The following is a 19,791-nucleotide window of genomic DNA, read 5'->3' as shown; positions in this document are numbered from 1 at the left end:
CGTGCGACACACAGCTTTTTTCAGTGATCTAGATTCGTCCCGTTGAAATATTGGTACCCAAACAATGGAAAGACAAACATTTCATTCTTCCAGTTGAGGATAACAATCTGATCACGCAAAAAGATCAGCGTGTGATGTTTCGAGACGAGGTAAACACTTTTGAGGCTTCACAAGTGATAAGAATAGCTTTCAAACAATGAAAAAAGCTTGAATAGTCGTACTTGGTAAGTTACATTTTGTCCTGTTGACAAATTTGGACTTTTCATGGGAGCTGCTACAAACTGCACAAGTGTAGCGATAACGTATTCTAAATGATTTAAAAACAGAAACAATTGAAAAAAAATACATTTCCTTCTGCTTAGTTTCTTCTGAAAGGAAATGCTGGTGTGTTAATTTACGTAAGTATGCGTTATAAAGTGGGTAAATGCGTAAATATACTTGTAAAAGTAAAAAGAACACATATGATTAATATCACAGACCATTAAAACAAGCAATAGCCGCTTACAGTGTGATTTAGAAACACAAAAACATATTGCATGATTTCTATAGTTCCCAAGCCGGAAAGCAGAGGCCGGATGCCACTCTCAGTCGCCGATAGGTGTTGCCGCGTTCTAATTGTTTTTGGGGGTGATTAAGAAGATGAAAAGTGCAAGCGTTATCTTGGATTATCGGATGGAATCGGGAAAAAATCATTCAACTTAGAGCACATGTGAAGTCTGTCAACTCACTGTGAGATCATCATGGCTGGTATGCAATCGATAGTTCAATGTTATTCCTCTAAAATATTAACTCCTTTGTGGAGTTGGGCTGGTAATAATCAAGAACTTACGACAGTTGAAAAAAAGCTAGAAACAGGTATTTGGCAAAGATGATAATTCAACAAACGGAATACATTGAAAAGGAGATGTTACTGCTCATGCAAAAAAAACTCAAGGGTTTTCTTTGACACACTGTTGTTTTTTTGCCAGCTAACTTCCATATTTATGTGTATTGGTCATTTACAAAATGACATTGTCTATTTACTATTTTATGCCAGTAAAATTTTACCTCAAACAAAGTTAGATTTGCACTGCTAGTTACCTGAATAGAACACCACTGGAATATATTTGTTGTGTAGTTCAAAGATTAAATCCATTGTATTCTTACTTATAACTTATTTGAGACATTGGTGTAGGAATGTGCATTCGGTATGATATAAATTCAGAATACTGATTTCAAAATGTGCCATGAACATTAACAATAGTACATATTTGTGTTGAAAACAGTTAAATACAAAACTTGTTTGTAGCTGGCAGCGGATCTTCAGCAGCAAGCAACGATGAGTTGCTGTGGCATTTCTCCCAGGTTAAAGGAACCATGGATGATGAAGTGTCTGAACGTAAGTCTTGACAATGCATTTTTAGCTGTTTTTTTTACATAGTTCCTTTTTTTGTATATTTTGTGTAATTGCAAGATTGCACAGTTCTTAATATGTGCTTGCATATGCGTATCCAGGATTTTTTTAAGGAGGGGGGTCCAAATTGTTTTGGCAAGTTCTCGATTTTCAGGTGTAAACAAAGGTTAATTGTGGTAGAAAATCACAAAATAAGTGTTGGCTCAAATCCACACATTAACGATGTGAGTTTTTGCAGTAGTGCTTACGCTGAGTTTTATTACTATTACTTTCAAAGAAAGGCTTGAATATGTTTGTAACCAAAAGGGATGAAATGTGGACTCACGTTATTAAGAAAGCATACAAATAAAAACTATTTTCCAAGCAGTGGCCTTATATTCCTCTTTGCACCTATGCGAGCGCTAACAGTTGTTTTCAACATGCAAAATATGGGCAACATGTTCAACAACTAAACTAATTGACTTTACACACAAGAAAACCGCTTACCATTATAACAACGTGACCACTAAAAAACGACATTTAGTCTTTAGATTGAGGAAAAATGTCACTTGTTTTGTAACAGTGCAACATGTTTGGTAACGTTGCCAAGTGTTCGGTAACAATGCTTCCTGTTTGGAAACAATGGCGAATGCTAGCACGATGCATTTTTTAGGTCAAAGTTAAAGAAAATTTCTGGTTTTCACAGGGATTTGGACATAAAAAAACAGTTGTGTTTTTTAGCTATCAAAACAGACCAAAATATTTCACAAAAGGGGGGGGCGGACCCTTCGGATACGCCCATGTGTGCTTGCCTATAATAGTCACCATCTTTAAATGAGATAATTGTAATGTTACTCTTTTACAGCTGACATTATATCCACTGTTGAATTTAACCATGATGGAGAATTACTTGCAACTGGTGACAAAGGTGGTAGAGTGGTTATCTTCCAACGTGAACCAGCAGTAAGTTGTTAATTAGTGACATGCACGACCTTAAAAAAATTCTCATCAAACCTACTGGTGAAAGTTTACCATAATTTGTTTTGTCTCTTTCCTGATTATTCATTCGTTATTGTTTGCAATACAACAGTATATAAACTTATATTGTATGTATGTATGTACAATAAAATATGGACTGTATACATAAATCAAGTAATATTCGGATATATAGCATTATATTATAATACATATATATGTCAAATATGTTTCTGAAAGATTTTATTGCTTAGAACAAAGCAAATGGATGTCGCAGTAGTGAATACAATGTCTACAGCACATTCCAGAGCCATGAACCGGAGTTTGATTATCTTAAAAGTGTTGAAATTGAGGAAAAAATCAATAAAATAAGGTGGTTGTCACGCAGAAATCAAGCACACTTTCTTCTGTCTACTAATGGTAAATAGCTTTTTATGTATACTTAGTGCATGTAGAATTTGTTTTTCACAATTATAAAAGCACATTGGCGGTTGGTACGAATTTTTTTATATTGCCTACAGCTGGTTACAAAAGTACACCACGTTATCTTGCACAAAATTGTATTGAATGTAATACATTATACATATAAGTTATGTCTGTTTTTGCAACCACAATGTCACCTTTTTATGCATTGCTGTGTTTTGTTATTGAGATGTTTACTTGCAGATAAAACCATCAAGTTATGGAAAGTATCCGAGCGTGAAAGGCAAGCAGTAGGATTTAACTTTCAGGATGAAGATGGCCAGTCAAGAAGCTTTCGTCCGCAAAGGCTTGTAGTTCCTCACTATGAGCCCATGGAGTTAATGATAGAAGCCTCACCCAAAAAGGTTTTCGCCAATGCACACATGTACCACATCAATTCCATTTCTGTGAACAGTGATGATGAGACTTACTTATCTGCTGATGACCTCAGAATCAACTTGTGGCACTTGGAAATTACTGATCGTAGTTTTAGTAAGTTTGCTTGATACATAACAGTAACATAAACTGCAGTTGCTCAAGGTGTTTTCCCTTATCAACTAAATCAGTTTACCATCAGCCTGAACCAAAAAATGAGCACACTGCATTTTGACGCCAAATTTGGATTTCTTTTTATAAACTGTTTCTGAAGAACATTACTAAATTAGAGGATATGATGCCCAGCTTTTGGAGGCAAACAGCAATAATTTCTCCCAAGTTTGTCTTTTTTAGGTTGACTGGTTATCACTAATAATCCGTGTTTAATACAAAAATAAGCACATTTACATGACACAACTAAGCCTGCAAATCCAACATAAGCATGTTTCTGAGAAATAAGCACATTTGTGTTTTCTGTGACAGTGCTCGCAAAAACAATTACAGTATGGGAATATATATCTTGATTAGTACAAGATTACTGATGTTTTGTGCCACGGTCAAATAACGTCCAGTCTATTTTTGCAATGCATCTATTTATATTATATTATATATACTCATTGATATGTACTTAATCATAAACAGTTAAAAAAAGCTACTGCTTTTAGCTTTACTTACCACAATTTGTTTGACAGTTGAGAAGCTATTTTGTAAGCCCTGCAAAACACCTTTTTTCTGCAGATATTGTTGATATCAAACCAGAAAATATGGAAAATCTGACAGAGGTCATCACAGCTGCTGAGTACCACCCCCAGGAGTGTCACACATTTGTGTACAGCAGTAGCAAGGGTACAATAAGGCTCTGTGACATGAGAGAATCTGCACTTTGTGATCAACATGCCAAAAGTATGTCGGACAATAATCAGTATCCATTATGAATATAGTTTATGCTGTGGGTCTCTTATTAATATGAACACACAAATCTGTAGCAAATTTATGTCAACGTTTTATAGGTTATATTTGCAAAAATTCTACACTGAAGTGTTTGCGCCAATGAAATGCAATAAGTATCTGTTGTACAACATTTTAATGGCATTAGTTATACAGTCGAGATGTCCGTTACTAATAGATTAGAAACCAATACCCAATACTTTTAAGTTATATCCGAACCTATGTTAAGACAGTATTTAGAGTGATACTGATTGTTGATGTGTCGCTGAAAAATACTAGATTTGTAGAAAGTATTTATATTAATAAAAGACACAAATTGTAATTTCATAAAATTTAAGCAAATGGGATAAAAATGGTATATACATGTTAAGTTCTATAAAAAAATGGTTGCATCAGATTGTGAGATTTGATAAAGCATACATATATTGTGTTTCATATGAAGTGTATTTTGTTTACTTTTCATGAAAAGGTCAGGGTATTGGTTGAAAAGCAGCAGTATCCAACAACCCTAGTTGTATACACGATATCAGCATTTAGACTGAACATATGTCTTGTGTATCAAAACGAGATTTTCAAACCCATAAAATACCATTACCTATTACCCGGTGGATACCTGACACAATACATCAAAAATATAACGAAATTTATTTATTTTTTTTTTATTGATTTTATTGATTGTGACCTGTTAAATTTTGAAAACAACATGAAGCATGCGTCGTTAATTGCTGATACAATCAATGAAAACCGAACAAACTCACTTGTCACCTTGTTTATTTCCTTATTATTTTTATAGTATTTGAAGAGCCTGAGGACCCGAATAGTCGTTCGTTCTTCTCAGAAATTATTTCTTCAATTAGTGATGTAAAGTTCAGCAACAGTGGTCGGTATATGATCACCAGAGATTACCTTAGTGTTAAAGTGTGGGACTTGAATATGGAGAGCAAACCTATTGAATCTTTTCAGGTATGTAAAATCTCTTCTTGACATATGTAACACCCAAATAAAAGCATTTTGCTTACTTTTTCTGTGTACGTATTTTTTTAGGTCTGGTACATGTATTATTTTTTTAGTGCATGCAACATTTTTATATGTATGTTATAAATTTACAGGTCCATGAGTACCTTCGTAGCAAGTTGTGTTCTCTGTATGAGAACGATTGCATTTTCGACAAGTTTGAATGTTGTTGGAATGGCACTGACAGGTAAAATTTTAAATATAGCCATACAAATGTATCTTTTAAGTGTCTTATGGCTAAATGTGTTACCATAAAAAAGACAAGTTTTTATGAGCCACTCTTGTAAATATGTGGTGTAGATAATGTAAATAGGACAGGGACTTCATATTCCCACACAGAAAAGAAAATATTTATGACGTACAAAGACACTGTAGTGGGAGGAAACGCACCCCAGCCCTTGTGGGTTGTGTAAAATGTTTGTTTCCTTGGGCATTTCATTTTTACGTAGAATTTTTGGAAACTACTACTCTCACATCTTCAATTTTGTGATTATTTTTCTTGGCTGGCACTGGCATAAATGTTCACCCATGGGTTTGCTTGGTTTGTTGTATTTAGCGAGGCAGATGTCTTATGAAAGCTTGTTACTTTTCAATATATCTGCCTCTTCATGAGTTCTGCTTCTGTGCAATATTGTGGTGAAATTACTGTGCAAACGTTTCTCCCAAAGTTTCGAATCCAGCAATGCATGTTGATTAGGTCTGTAAAGGCCTGCCAATCATGGTTATCATGTGCATATGCGTATCCAGGATTTTTTGAAGGAGGAGGTCAAAATGTTTTTGGGAATTCCCCTATTTTCAGATGTAAACTAAGGTTAATTGTGGTCGAGAATCGCAAAATACAAACGTGTTCGCGCCAATCGTCACGAAAACGGTGGCTTTCTAGCTTGTGCAATTGTGTAACGCTATAGAACACTCGATGCGAGTTTTTGCGGTAGTGCTTGCGCCTTAGTTTTATTACTACTACTTTCAAAGAAAGGCTTGGATATATTTGCAACCAAAAGGGATCAAATGTGGGCTCACGTTATCAAGAAAACATACAAATAAAAACTATTTTACAAGCAGTAGCCTTCTATTCCTCTTTGCACATATACGAGCGCTAAAAATGGCAAGTAAACCGCTTGCCATTACGACGACGTGACCACTAAAAAACGACGTTTTATCCTTAGACTGACGAAAAATGACACTTGTTTCGTAACAATGCGACATGTTTGGTAACAATGCCGGACCCCTCGGACCCCCCCCCCTGGATACGCCCAGGATCATGTGATATTACTAAATTTCCTAAAAATATTCCTCACAAAACTTTTGTGCTGTATTTTGTTGTTCAATGCTAAATTCCTTTTTTTTCTCAGTGCAATAATGACCGGATCTTACAACAACTTTTTCCGCATTTTTGATTGCAAGTCCAAGAGGGATGTTACCCTGGAGGCATCTCGAGAAAATAGCCGACCCAGAGCTCTACTTAAACCGAAAAAGGTGTTTAAATTATGCAAAATACGTAGTCCTGATTGGGGCCTAAATATCATTTTGTAATTTCAAACTTCCGGTTTTTTTTCGACTAAAATGTTTTTCCAACCACAAGATTTTGGGATTACCTTTCTCATGCAGGTTAACCAAGGCGGGAAGCGAAAAAAAGACGAAGTGAGCGTCGACAGTCTGGACTTTAACAGAAAAATCCTGCACACCGCTTGGCACCCAAAGGACCGCATTATCGCCGTGGCGGCCACAAACAATCTGTATATTTTCGACAGTAACAACGCAGCAGCGCACATGACATAACTTGCCCCATTCCTCTATCGTCACCAAGCCGACATGTACAACAATTACAAAGAACCTCTTCGTCACTCCTGACCATCAAAATGGTCTCACGACTACGTTGATTTCGGTCTCAAAGAGTCGGTTAATGTGCAGATGGGATTAAACACTGCTCACAGAAAGCTTTTTTTGAGTGATCTGCTTTGAGTAAAATGTTATTAAAATTGTTTTTCATCACACCCAAGTTCGTTTGCACATTTTTCTATCGGAACTAACCACCCTATGTTACTCCGCAAACATCACGTAGTCCAGCAATTTGCCCATCTCCTGATCAACCGGCGGGGAACTCCCCTTCCTTAACGCGGCGGTACTACAAACTCTTCAGATGAAGCAACACCAGGACGTATCACAGGGCAGACGGCCTAACAGTTACTACCAAAATGCCAACATTGTTTCGTTCCGCCTGAAAGGTGCTCCCCACCAGAACTAACAAATCGTTGCCCCGTTTAAAACGTGGTTGTCAAACCAGAAGTTCATTCGTGCTAGCCAAGTCTCGTCCCTTTTGGCGTGTTCATCATTTAGTCAAGGAGGTCACGCGTGTGTAACCGTTGTTTATCTATTATAACCACGTCGCTAGTGCATAGTTTTCGATGGCGACCACATTTTGTTTTGCGATGTATTACATAGAGTATTGTGGGCGCGTGATTTCGTCCCGCCGATTTGTGTTCCTAATTGTCAAAAGCCTCGTTGCCACGCAACGCACTGCCCTACCTCTTTCGGGCAGTAAGTGCAGCAAAGCGCGGCTTATGTTTTGTAGTGAATCGTTGCAAATTCTCGGGCGTGAAAAGAGTATTTCGTGCATTAAGGGGAAAGTACTAAAACTACTTTTCGTATCCTATTTTCCCTTGTTACAGGTGAAAACTTCAGCAAGCATGTGCAAAAACCGTTCCTGTTTGATGGAACGGGGACTGCCGGACTTCATTATTTCAAGTTCAATTCGTGACCACTGTAGCGCCTCGTAATGCACGCTGCCGCAATTTAAACCCTGCCACCAAAACTAATCATATGAACCCCAATGGTTATATGTTGCTTCTTCGCGGAAAAGTTTGACATCGTTCTGGCCGTTTCTCCACGTGCTCTCGAGATGTTGTTATCGTTCCACTCAATACAGTAACTGAACCCACGTGATTGACTGTGTTTGTTTGATATTTCTACTTCCAACCAAAGTTTTTATCTAAACGAAAGGGGAAGTATAACTTGACGCTGTGCAAAAACAAAATCCACACGTTTTATCACTGTCAGTGTGTTATCATCCTATGCAGCTGGACTGAACTATGGCCGGTTTAGCGTGGATTTCTCCCATTAACCAGGAAAAAATAATTTGGTGTCGGACGTCGAGGTTTTGTTCTGTTCGGGGCTCGGAATAACGAATTGGGACTATGTATCATATTGTATCGGAAAACAAACCAAATAGAACTATCCGTTTACTGCATTGTTGAAAAATTGTTAAGTGCTAAGGAATTTGCGTATCAAGAAACGGTTAATTAGGCAAATATGTGGTGCAACAAGGGTCAAGACAAGGCAATAGTAGCAAGAAACGCATGCGCAGGTACAGGTGCAAAACCAGAGATCAAAAAGTGCACTGACATTCAGTAACAACCTGAAACATAAATGCTGGAGAGCTACAGAAAATGCATATGAATGATAGAGCAAGGGTGTGGCAACAATTTTTAAACGGCAATGATTACAGGGTAGAAGATAAAGCGGAAAAGCGACATCCACGCTTGTTCGATGATCGACGAGACGGTCTGTTCACTTCCCACGATTTTTGCAATGTCTATTGAACCGGCAGTGTTGAGGTGGACAAGAGAAATGCGACCTGCATCGTGATTAAGTTTGCCACTGAACACCACATTATCTCCCACTGACAATTTGGTTAGTTTTGCCTGCAAAAGGATCAACAGCTTGGGACAAAGGTTAAAAACACGTCGCCCGTAGCGAATCTGATTAACAATTAAAATTTGCGTCGCCAGCAGCCAAATGTATTTTTTTCCATTTAGTTCGGACAAATTTTGTTGCACAAAACACGCAAACGATTTGCGATGCGGTGGCTTCAATTTCATGACAAACGGCCCCCGGTGGGCGCTAGCGCTTACTTTAAGAAAAATTGAGCAAAATTAAAAACATGCACCACAAACTCGATGTTGAGCGTACCTGAAATGTGTGGCCAGCAGTAAGATGAAACGAGGATCCTTCGCCTTCAGTCAACAATACGGACACGCTAAACTTATGACGGTTGTATTTTTGCAGGTGGCACGGCTTTTGACTCAGTTTGGAAATAGAACAGAGCAAATCATCTTCACCTGATTCGTTGCACTCAGTATATCGTTCCCCGTACATACAAGCTAGACTTTCGGCCACAACCGACGGCAGAACGTTAGCAACTGACTCCACCTTCATTTAAAGAAAACAACATGTCACTTTTTAGTCAATACAAAACCCAGCTGTGTTAATTGACATCCACCTTCGGGCAAACTGCAATTAACATGATTTACAAACTACTTCGTTGCCTTCCAACATAACCCAGACTTAAAACAACTGACCGAATTATATCAAAAAGATCTACCTTGTTTTCAGTCGAGGTTATTTGAACGTTTGTCACCACGCCGTTCCAATCTCTAATGTGGTGCCCGTTCAATTCGCGACAGAGCGTTTGCTGCTGCAATTTTTCTTGGATAGTTTCTTTCGCTAAAAGGCAAGAGGACGCGTATTCAGTTTCCCGCAACGTGGACTGGGTCACCTCCAAACCGGACGGGATTAATGTGGCGTACATTGTCAAACCAATCATACAAGCCACGATGAAGAGCAGCAGCCTTAAAGACGGGCCCAGATTTAGATTCTCAAACTTCTTTTTAAATTCGAAATTCTGTTTGGAAGCTTTTATCAACCAAGCTGATATCAGCAAAAGAAAGATTGTTCCCGCCAGAAAGGTTAAGTTGAGGTTGACAATCAAGCGGAGAAACGAAACGAAAAACACGAGACCGGCGAGTGGCAGAGACACGAGGGTCACCACAAAAAGGGCAAAGGTTTGCCCAAGACCTTGCCAAGAACTCTGGCTAAAAAACATGGCAAAAAGTTCCCACCATACTGCGGTAACTACCAATGGCACCCAACACTGCATGACAGCCATCTTGCCGCATCTGTATTGCCTTTGAAAGGGAATTTTTGCAAAGAGAACAAACGAGAGGATACGCATGACACTGCCGAGGCTCACATTTAGCACAAAACTGTGCGTCCAAATGAGTGGAAACTGCATTGAAAACCATCCCGTTTCTGCGGTTGGGTTGAACCCTCCCAAGAAGGTGGAAAAAACAAAACTTGCAAGAGATAGAACATACAGCTGGTCGTTAAACTTGCTCAGTGACCAAGCACAGGTCACAAAAAAGCCAAAGGAAAGTAAAGCCAAGGGTGCTTCAGGTGCATATGCAGATTCCACTGAGACCGACATGACCAATAGGGCTACAGCTGGTGGAAGGGCTAGAACTGGCGATATGTGGTTTTTAAAGTAGTTTTCCTCCGCTTTCTCTACTTCCAATGCTTTGTCAACAGACACTAGCAAATCAGACCAGGCCAAAAATTCTTTGAAGCGACGTTGTCCTGTAACAACAGTTGTTTATGACGAAACAACTAAAAGCTTAAAACCATTTTAACATAATTGTGATGAAATTGACAAATTTATGCAGGTTTATAGCTTTGGCTGTCCTATTTAGAATTATGTGCTCCACATACTGCCAAGTAGTTTTTTAGTACTTCCAAGTACAGAATATTGTAAGATGGTAAGTCATTTACCATAAGGCATAATATGTTGCGTTGACAGGCAAAATACAGAACTACTCCAACAAGTCTTTGGTTATAAAGAAAAACTACAAGCAAAATACCCATACCTCTTAAAATCCTCAGTGATGAAACAATGACAACAGTCAGAGATCCAAAAGTCAAAAGTAGTGGTATAAACACCATCAAAAAAGAAGCATTTAGAACATAGGTGTAAAGCAAAAATACAGCCAATGTGTAGATTTGGTTAATAGGTATCAACGATGTAAACCAAGTGTATCCCATCTTTGTTGCATACTTAAAGATGTAATTTTGAAACTGGTTGAGCAAATTAACTTGAAAGTTGAGGGCCTGCAAAAACATTCTCATTATTCAAACTGACTAAACCAAATTATAAAAACACTTTGTCGCTATTTGTGAAGTCATGAACCTTTTTAAAGTAGCCAATATTTCCGGTCGCGTTGAATAAGTGAAAAGTGGCACCATTATCCTCATCGTCGTCATCGTCTTCATCATCAAGTTGATCTACTTTAGCAAGAGATTTTTTGTATCTAGGCAAGTGACCTTGCATAAACCGCTTGTTCAAAATTTCAAAGTCTGTTTCTGTAAAGTTGTCTTGACCTTTAGCTCTGGAAAACAGAAAAAAGTCACCTTTTCTGATTTAATGAACAGTTAACTCTCCACACGATTCAATAACCCACTTTTGTAATTTTTTAATGGTTTTTTCAATCAAAGGAATGTTGGCAGCATCAATTTTCAACAGCTTTTTGTCTAAGAAAAAATGTCAAAGACTGGTTACATGAATGTATTTGTAAAGGATGCATCAGTGTCCTGTCTCCACAGTAAAACTCTTATCATTGTGAAACTATACACATGATACAAACTACATACACACACTGGACACACATATAAAGCCATAATTTGTCATAGCTTGGATTACCAGATTTAGATTGGAGAATCTTAATCATTGAAGCTTCAGTGCTTAAATGTTTTGATGCTTCCTTCCATCTGTCTGAAGGTGAGGAATTAACTTTATCCAAATCCTCCATCTTTGGAAATTACTAACAACTTGAAAAACGATATTTATTAAAGTAACGAAAGTTAATCTACAATTCCCCACGCATGCACTTCTCTTTCCTGTTAGCGAACGAGTCAAAACTACTGACAGTCTGCGACAAGAAGCCGGTAGTTAAGCATGCAGGCTTTGGAACTGTGAATAATGTTTACGAATACGTTATGGTATCCGGTCTCCATCTACTGCGCGTGACAAGCGTAGAAAAGGTTTTCTTTACACTTCCCTGTTGTTTGCAAAAGTGTTTCACGCGTTCGCTGTGTGTCACGCAACAATCGGGACTAGTCATATTTGTTTCTATGCAGCTGTACAGTGTGTTGCGTCACGGGCAACTGGAGTTATTTGGACGGGGAATCCCCACACATTCATCGCCAGGTTTGTCAAGGAACTGCTGATGTGGAGTTGATCATGGTGTTAAATGCTACCCGTCGTGCGCACACCCATTTGCTCATTATACAATGGCATAGAACATAAGAAGGGTTTAGTTGCTAACCCGCCATTAATTGCGTTTATATTTTCAGGACAAAATATTGAGACTTTATTAGAGCAATTATGCTAGGTCATGATGATTCGATGCCTAGCTAGTCTAGTGATGTTTCAATACAAATACTTACTTGTGAACAACATGTGGGAAGTGCTTGCATTGAAAAATTATGAAGAAAAGTTTTAAATGTTTTTTTTGTGTTCATATTCTTGCATATTGATTTTTTATTATTGTTTTTAATGTTTTTAAAGGTTTTCGATTCATGGTTGTAGCAGAGTCTTCATAATAATGCATCAAATACCTATTGTGGACTTTAAAAAGTGTGGAATTCAAAACTCCACGGTCGATGAAATTGATACACAGCATATTGGCCGAAAAATCTGCAGTGCATTTGAAAACATTGGTTTCGTTTACCTGATTAACACTGGAATATCAAGGTAAACCAAAGTAAATAAAATTAAAGCACTGTGTTGCCATTCCTTGTATCAATTTGTTTTATATGAAGTTCAAAATATTTAGTAAACTTTATTATTCCCGTACTGTAATGGTTATTGAGGAGTTTCATCTGAATATATATGACAACCTATTTCTACCATCAGGTGTCAACAGGTTGTCAATTCCCTACTAGCAAGTTTGTTACTCAGTCTTGTTATAACATGGGTACACAATACAAGGCAAACATGTCCATTGAAGCATGTCATTCATTTTGTGTAAATAAACCAGTGGCTTAATGCCCTCAGTTTCAAAAGATTATTGAAATAAAATATTGTTAAAATGAAAAACAAAACACAGATTGAGATTTGGTCCCTGACTTAATTACCATCAAATTTGCAGTGATATTTAAAAAATAACTTTTAGAAGGTGTTTTAAGATCTTTACTTGTAAAGAAAGTATTGTTTCAAAACTATTAATTACCTAAACAAGGCATGCCACAAGACTAGATTGTATAAAACACTATGGCAAGAATCTGTTTTTGAGTTGTCAGATAAAAGGTAAATGTTTTAAGGCTCAAAATGTTAAAGTTGTAATTATTTTGGTTTGGCAATTTTTGTATTATGGCAGGTGAATATGTGTAATGTATATACAGCTTGTTGTTTATTAGTTTGTGTGCGGAACCTGCTTGGAAGTTAGTTCGAAATGACATTGCTGCACATATAATCTATTTGTCAGGTCGACATCCACTTATTAATCACATTTGAAATATTGTGCACCACTACCACAAAAACTAATTACTGTTACTGAAAGTGTTCCTCGTTGTCTGTAACATTCATTCCAAAGTGATGTTAACAAAAGCTAAAAAACGTCGAACGGTTTAGCATAATATCCTATTTCTTGCACAGTTCGTCAGTGGACGAAGTAAACCGAATCACCGAGACGTTTTTTCGAAAGAGTCCAGAAGAAAAAGCACAATACAATCGCGATGCAGCAACGAATTTCGGTTACGACCGATTGGCCAAGGAACGGTTAGACACAAGAGTTTTTGTTATTTCGTTTGCCGAATGATTTCAAGTAAAGTTCACACCCGTGACAAAACTATCGTGATCTCGTCGGCCTTACTCAAGGTTTCTTAACTAGGGTGAAATTTATCACAGGGTCACAACCAACCTAAAAAAGGTCATAAAATTTTGCAAATGCTTGAATGGTGATCCACGAAGTTTAAAAAATTTGGCCATGGGGTCATCCGAACCCGTAAGAGAAAGTGCAACTTTAGGTTTTAGACACCGGACCAATGAAACATATTGGCCGAAAACACAAACAACGTGCACATTTTGACATAACCGTTATTTAGACTTGGACTGGACAAGCCTGGCGACTTCAAGGAATCGTTCAACATATCAGGTAGGGTGGTGAGCGACAAAACGACGAAATGGCCGGACGAGCTGGTTCCTGGCTTCTCCACAACCACCGTCGGATTTATGAAGGATTGTAAGACCCTCGCGTTGAGAATTTTGGAGGCCCTCTCACATGCCCTTGAGCTTCCGGTAAATTTTTGCATCATTTGCCGTAATTTTTCCGCATGACCAAAATCATATTCTCAAAAAGTAAATCATTCTGAAACGTATTGACTAAGTAAGCATAAAGCTATATGCACGTCCCTTTAGAATGGCAATCCCGTATACGCTATAATACCCTAGTGTTCAGACGTCCATTGATTTGAGTACGGTTTCAATGATGGTTTTCTTGTAGAATTCAAAGCACTTGGCTCATCTTCACAGCAGCATACTGGAACCGAACAACCATTCGTCTTTGCGATTTTTAATGTACCCCCCAGTTACCGACGAGTTGGAGGAAGGACAAGTTCGTTTACTGGAACACACAGACTACGGATCTCTTACACTGCTTTTCCAGGACCAAGTCGGTGGATTGCAGGTATACCATAGGATACGTCTTCCCTTATGCAAATTATTCTGCTCCCTAACTTAGTCTTAAATTTCGCCTTTTGTTGTGGCAATGATATCTGGCCGAATAAACGAAAAAAAAACAGCAAAACTTTGACAATCATAAATTTGTTTAGTTTTGCGGCTGAGCGCTTTTGACGCAACACACCCACGATAACGTTGTGATTGTGCGTTGCAGATTAAAACTACTGATGGTGATTACATTGATGCTGTCCCTATTAAAGATTCAGTGCTTATAAATGTCGCTGATATTCTTCAGTATTGGACAAACGGAAAGTTAAGATCGACGGTAAGACGTTCTACTCCCTTACTTCGCTGATTCAGGAGCGCATTTGTTGACCGTAATAAGATTCTAAAGCGCAGAATTCCAACCCCCTTTTCCGGTTATTAGCTACAACATTCTTTAGTATCTTAACACGAAATGTCATTACAACACTATGGTAATCCAACTAACTAACGAACACGTCTCAAATTCGTTTCACAATACCCGAGTTTATGTCACAGAGTGAAATGGAAGTAGCACACTAAACATTTTGCTTCAGTTTTGATCTGTATCTTTACTGTACGGTCATAGTAGATTACTTTCATTACCTTTTTGAAGCCAACTTCCCAACTTTGTTACAGCCCCATCGTATCCTGGCACCAAGTGACGAGAAACAGAAAAAATCCACTCGTCGTTCGATTGCCTTTTTTGTCCATCCTAGCGAAGACCTCCCGGTGGCGGAGACGGTGATTAAGCGTGATCTGGCCAACAACAATGTCACCCTGCTTGACATGTCCACCGACGATCTGAAGGGCATGACCGTCGGTCAGTACGTACAGAGGATCTTCAACAAGACTTACTCCTAAGTTGCAATTACTACTGTTGATTTGCACACAATTGTCTCTTTCGGCGTTTTGAAGCTGAAATTCTTCGCAAAATGTTGTGGAGACAGTTAAAATTATTTTTTATGATATGTCCTTATTAGAAGCATGACACGTCGTACCTTTGCCGTTTGCCTTTAACTTGTGTGAATAAAGTTTTTGATTTGGCATTTGTGTTCATTTGTTCGCTGCGACATCCTTAAAAATGGTATAGATGCTTAAAAATTCCAACCGAGCCATTATTTATTATTATGGTATATAATACCCAATTGGATTTTTATTTCCAATTTTTCTTTTTTGTGGACATGTTATGTAAATACTCGCCATTTTTGCTCTAAAGAAGCGGCATAGTACATCCAAAGGCAATCAGACATAATCGGACATTTGAGTGCAACAAAAATTGATATTGGATTGAAATCAAGATTATGCATTTCCCCACGTTTGAATTGTTGTTTTTCTGTCCATTCGGATCTTATATTTCCTACAGTTTTGTGTCTGGGTAATTTACCCATAATTCTTCACGCTGTGTTGAATTATAATGTTGAAGTGGTCTGAAAGTTTGATTTTGTTTAAATAAAAAACTGGTTTTCCACAAGCGTATTCTCTGTTTTCAAGTTAAGAAGAAGAAATATGTTTGGGGTTTTCTGAGTCCTGGTTTGATAAAAAAGGCAAAATCACCGATAAATACACGCAGGGTCGTATGTGGTTATAAGGCTTTTGCGTTAAGGTAACCCATTGATATTGTCGAAAACAATTGTAACGGTTCGCGCACGCTACACAATAAAACAAAGCTATGTTTTTTGAAAAGAAAAATATAGCAATAAGACAAACAACGTTTTGAGATTTCATCTGAAATAAATTAATTTAAAATCTATGGAACTTCTTGATTTGGTTTCGCTTGGATCGAATGTTATCAGTTACCATGCATGCCAACCAATCGATTAAATAACCGCGGGTGGCATTAAAACGTATCTCAACCTCACTGGTGATAGGAATTGTCTAGCAAATGCACAAATTACCCTCAGGCCATATGTCTGTTTACCTCCCACAGAAGTATTACAACTTTCAATCTGGATTGAGGATAAGTGTAGGTAGGCAATATAAAGAAACAACATGTAGTCATAACAAAGAAAAGTGCGCCAAGCCTACAAAGGTCACGATCAAACATTCAGGAAGGAAGCAATCTGCTGTATTCTGCCGTTGACAGTTTAGTTTTCAGTTTTTGCTGTGACAAAATGAAGAATTTTTTTTAAACAGGTTGTTTGAGGCCATCTTCAGTTGGAAGAGAAAATGAAATTTAGTCACGTTTTGCGGTATTTTTGTCAGAGTGAGTGAATGAAAACATGTCGGTAATGTCAAAAAGTCATGCCCTGTGCAGACAGGAGGTGACGCTTTGTTGAACCAAGCAGTCATAAGCAGTCCTGGAGGTAGTAAGCGGACAATATCAAATGAGTGTTGAATAGGTTATAGTGATGTTGATGTAATTTTCCTATTTATGCCAGGAGGCTGCGGCCCAAATAACGTACATAAATGTATGTTGTATTTAATCAAACGTTATTAGCCCATGCTTTGAATTAAGATATAATACAGGTTGTGCAATATTTCGTATAATCTTATCTAGTTTGGTTTGTGGAACTTTATAAGCAATGAAAAGAGAAATTACTTTGGAACATGACTTTCAATGACACTAACAATTTGACGTTTTGTGGATTTCCGACCTTTTGCTCATTGGACGCTATTGAACAATGTTGGGAAATTCCCCTCGAACGTTGCCAGGCTTGCAGGTAAGGAAATTGACGGCTAATACACGGATCAAATTAACGCATTTAATGTTACCATTAAAGGTACTCCCATGCGATTGGAATCCTTGCCACTATGATAATTACTGGTTTGCTTGTCGTCATTGGCAACACGTTTGTTTTTGTTGTTACGGCCGGCATGCAGAAGCAAAAACAAACAAAGCGCGATTATTGCAAGATGTCTCTGGCGGTAGCGGACGCTGTCAAAGGTAAAATGCTGTTTTGTCTGTCACTTGTGTTTGTGTAGCAAATACTCACAACTTTGTTTGAATAGTTTCGTAAAACTTATGTTGCGTTTGTTGTCTTCGCCGCGACAGGTATTATTACTTTGTCTTTGGTTTGCCCGAACATTCTGTACACTGTACATTCCTCTGTCCTCAAACTTCACACTCGCCTTGATTCGTCTCGAGGAAGCATTTATGCAACTGCGTGGGGAGTCTTCACATTATTTTGCCTCACTTCATCTATCTACCATCTGCTTTACATGAGCATACAGCGTTTCATGGCCATCAAGTGTCCATTCCTTTACCGCCGGATAACGATTGTTCAAACAAAGTACCATCTTGTCGCAGTTTGGATCATTTCAGTCGTTGCAGCATCTATTCTGTGTGAGATTATTAATTAATTATTTTTTTGTTAACTTTTAAGGTCAATAAAACAATTGTGTCTGCAGCTTGGAACAACAGCGAAAAACACTTTACCTACAATGTATTTCTATTTCAATACACTTTCGACGTTACTGCCAGCGTGGTCACATACATTCAAATAATTCCAATGATGATCTTTTATCTCCTTCCTTGTGTGGTAATGGTAAGTTTGTTTTTGTCGTCAGTTTGTATTTGCTATTTCTGTTGATAAAGCATCGTAAATAATTGAAAGAATTGTTCCGACAAATTTGATTCGGTATCATTAGTTCCAAAATCAATGGACATAACATCACACGCTCCAAAATCTTAGTATCGTGTCAGACTGAAATACTGTTACATATATATGTACACACCCAGTAAAATAATTCAGGTCGGACTGACAATCACCACAACACACATGGCCTGCTTCCAATTGCGCAAGTCAAGATCACTGAGAGGAGTGAAGTACAACAGAAAAACTGCGCTTCAAGAAATATCAATGTTCAAGATCACTTTTGCAATGAACATCGGTTTCGTAATAGGCGTCGGTAAATATTACATCATCTCAATTTTCATGACTAAGTGATCGATAAATTCCGTTTGTTGTGTTTTAGTGCCTTTCATTGCTGTTATGGGCTTCATCGCTGCTGGAAGGTTAAACTGTAGCAACTTCTCAAAGCCCTTGTTCGTCTGCTTCAACATCTCCTACCTAACAGGGCAAGTTGTTCCCTTAAAATTGTATTAGCATAGGAAGTTCAGTATTTAAAGTATTCCAAAAGAACAAAACGCCGATGGAACCTATTACATCAAACTGTTTTTCGTTTGCAGGTTGATAAACGTGCTGATCTACAGTGTGTTCGACAAAAATTTTCGCTCTAACGTTAAGGAGTTCTTTTACAAAATGTGGCGAAAACAACGAAGGCCTTTGGGAGCAATTCGTGGTAAACATTAAACTACTTTACAAAGACTGCCGCTATTTATTTAAGATAAACTGCCCAATTGTAAACGCATTTTATTCTAACAACTTCCAGAGTTTTGTGGTTGAAACGAATATATTCTGTCGCAGCTTCAGATATTTCGAGGAAGATATCGGTTAACAAAATTACCGCAATTTGAGGGTAGATTTCTATGAATGGAACCGTGGTGAGGATCCCGAAGGGCGTGACTGGAAAATCGGAAATTGTATGTTGTTGATTCGTGTTCTAAAATCTAAACAATCGTAAATAAAATGTTTTCTTCAACAAATGTCCTAGTGCCTTCAATAGAATTGACTGATGTGTCTGCTACAAATCAGGTACAAATCAGAATACCAGTCTCTGTGGCAACTGCAGTTATACTGAAAATAGCAATTTATTTTTCAACGGCAGACTGGAATCGTTTTGCAAGGCAGTGGGGTGGAAAATGCTTAACTTGAATTACTTACCTCGACTAACAGTCTCATATTTGCTGTTGTGCACTAAAATCGCAGTATCGTTTTACGTCAAGTCAAATTAAGTCCATGCACCTCTACTTCGATCTCATTATAGTTTAAATTACAAATACACCTTTTTTCTAATCGCCCCTGCTTTTCCTAGGACCGTATAAGACGTGTTGTAACTGACGTCGTCACATTGCTGCACATTCTTGTGACGAAAATGAGATTACGATGACAATGTGTCAAAGTGTGAACTCGGGCCTGAAAAAACCGTTCTGATTTGTTCTCTAACTTAACCCCAAACCCAAACGCGAAACGTCCAGTGAATGCACGGGAGGCAACTATTTGACTTCACTTAACGAGGCCAGGTAAAAGCAACCACACAACCGACGTTTTAT

The 19,791-nt window shown here is 38.0% G+C and overlaps 4 protein-coding genes across 4 annotated transcripts; 3 read left to right on the top strand and 1 right to left on the bottom strand.

The window, feature by feature from the left end:
• Nucleotides 1-740: 740 nt before the first annotated feature.
• LOC145914063 (serine/threonine-protein phosphatase 2A 55 kDa regulatory subunit B delta isoform-like) lies at nucleotides 741-8,081 on the top strand. The gene is made up of 10 exons (XM_083001842.1): nucleotides 741-855; nucleotides 1,289-1,378; nucleotides 2,238-2,335; nucleotides 2,602-2,767; nucleotides 3,014-3,301; nucleotides 3,923-4,087; nucleotides 4,926-5,095; nucleotides 5,242-5,333; nucleotides 6,499-6,622; nucleotides 6,755-8,081. The coding sequence occupies exons 1-10, from the start codon at nucleotides 741-743 to the stop codon at nucleotides 6,923-6,925; spliced, it is 1,479 nt and encodes a 492-aa protein (XP_082857968.1). The 3' UTR covers nucleotides 6,926-8,081.
• Nucleotides 8,082-8,378: 297 nt separating this feature from the next.
• LOC145896684 (wolframin-like) lies at nucleotides 8,379-12,077 on the bottom strand. Its single transcript, XM_082985120.1, has 7 exons — nucleotides 11,676-12,077; nucleotides 11,437-11,506; nucleotides 11,166-11,364; nucleotides 10,846-11,086; nucleotides 9,528-10,558; nucleotides 9,116-9,355; nucleotides 8,379-8,847 (listed from the first exon to the last, which is right to left on the bottom strand). Exons 1-7 carry the CDS (start codon nucleotides 11,782-11,784, stop codon nucleotides 8,632-8,634), a joined length of 2,106 nt encoding a protein of 701 aa, XP_082841246.1. The 5' UTR covers nucleotides 11,785-12,077; the 3' UTR covers nucleotides 8,379-8,631.
• A 48-nt stretch (nucleotides 12,078-12,125) lies between these two features.
• Nucleotides 12,126-16,098, top strand: LOC145896700 (uncharacterized). Its single transcript, XM_082985121.1, has 7 exons — nucleotides 12,126-12,182; nucleotides 12,543-12,728; nucleotides 13,632-13,754; nucleotides 14,081-14,273; nucleotides 14,479-14,661; nucleotides 14,869-14,979; nucleotides 15,315-16,098. Exons 2-7 carry the CDS (start codon nucleotides 12,580-12,582, stop codon nucleotides 15,537-15,539), a joined length of 984 nt encoding a protein of 327 aa, XP_082841247.1. The 5' UTR covers nucleotides 12,126-12,182; nucleotides 12,543-12,579; the 3' UTR covers nucleotides 15,540-16,098.
• Nucleotides 16,099-17,191: 1,093 nt separating this feature from the next.
• LOC145911644 (5-hydroxytryptamine receptor 2A-like) lies at nucleotides 17,192-19,156 on the top strand. The gene is made up of 8 exons (XM_082999054.1): nucleotides 17,192-17,338; nucleotides 17,399-17,562; nucleotides 17,671-17,961; nucleotides 18,027-18,163; nucleotides 18,371-18,527; nucleotides 18,594-18,696; nucleotides 18,808-18,920; nucleotides 19,046-19,156. Exons 1-8 carry the CDS (start codon nucleotides 17,226-17,228, stop codon nucleotides 19,093-19,095), a joined length of 1,128 nt encoding a protein of 375 aa, XP_082855180.1. The 5' UTR covers nucleotides 17,192-17,225; the 3' UTR covers nucleotides 19,096-19,156.
• The last annotated feature ends 635 nt before the right edge of the window (nucleotides 19,157-19,791 follow it).

This window comes from Ascidia mentula, chromosome 1 (assembly GCF_947561715.1).
Source record: "Ascidia mentula chromosome 1, kaAscMent1.1, whole genome shotgun sequence".
NCBI lineage: Eukaryota > Metazoa > Chordata > Ascidiacea > Phlebobranchia > Ascidiidae > Ascidia > Ascidia mentula.
This window is presented reverse-complemented; position numbering and strand designations above follow the sequence as displayed.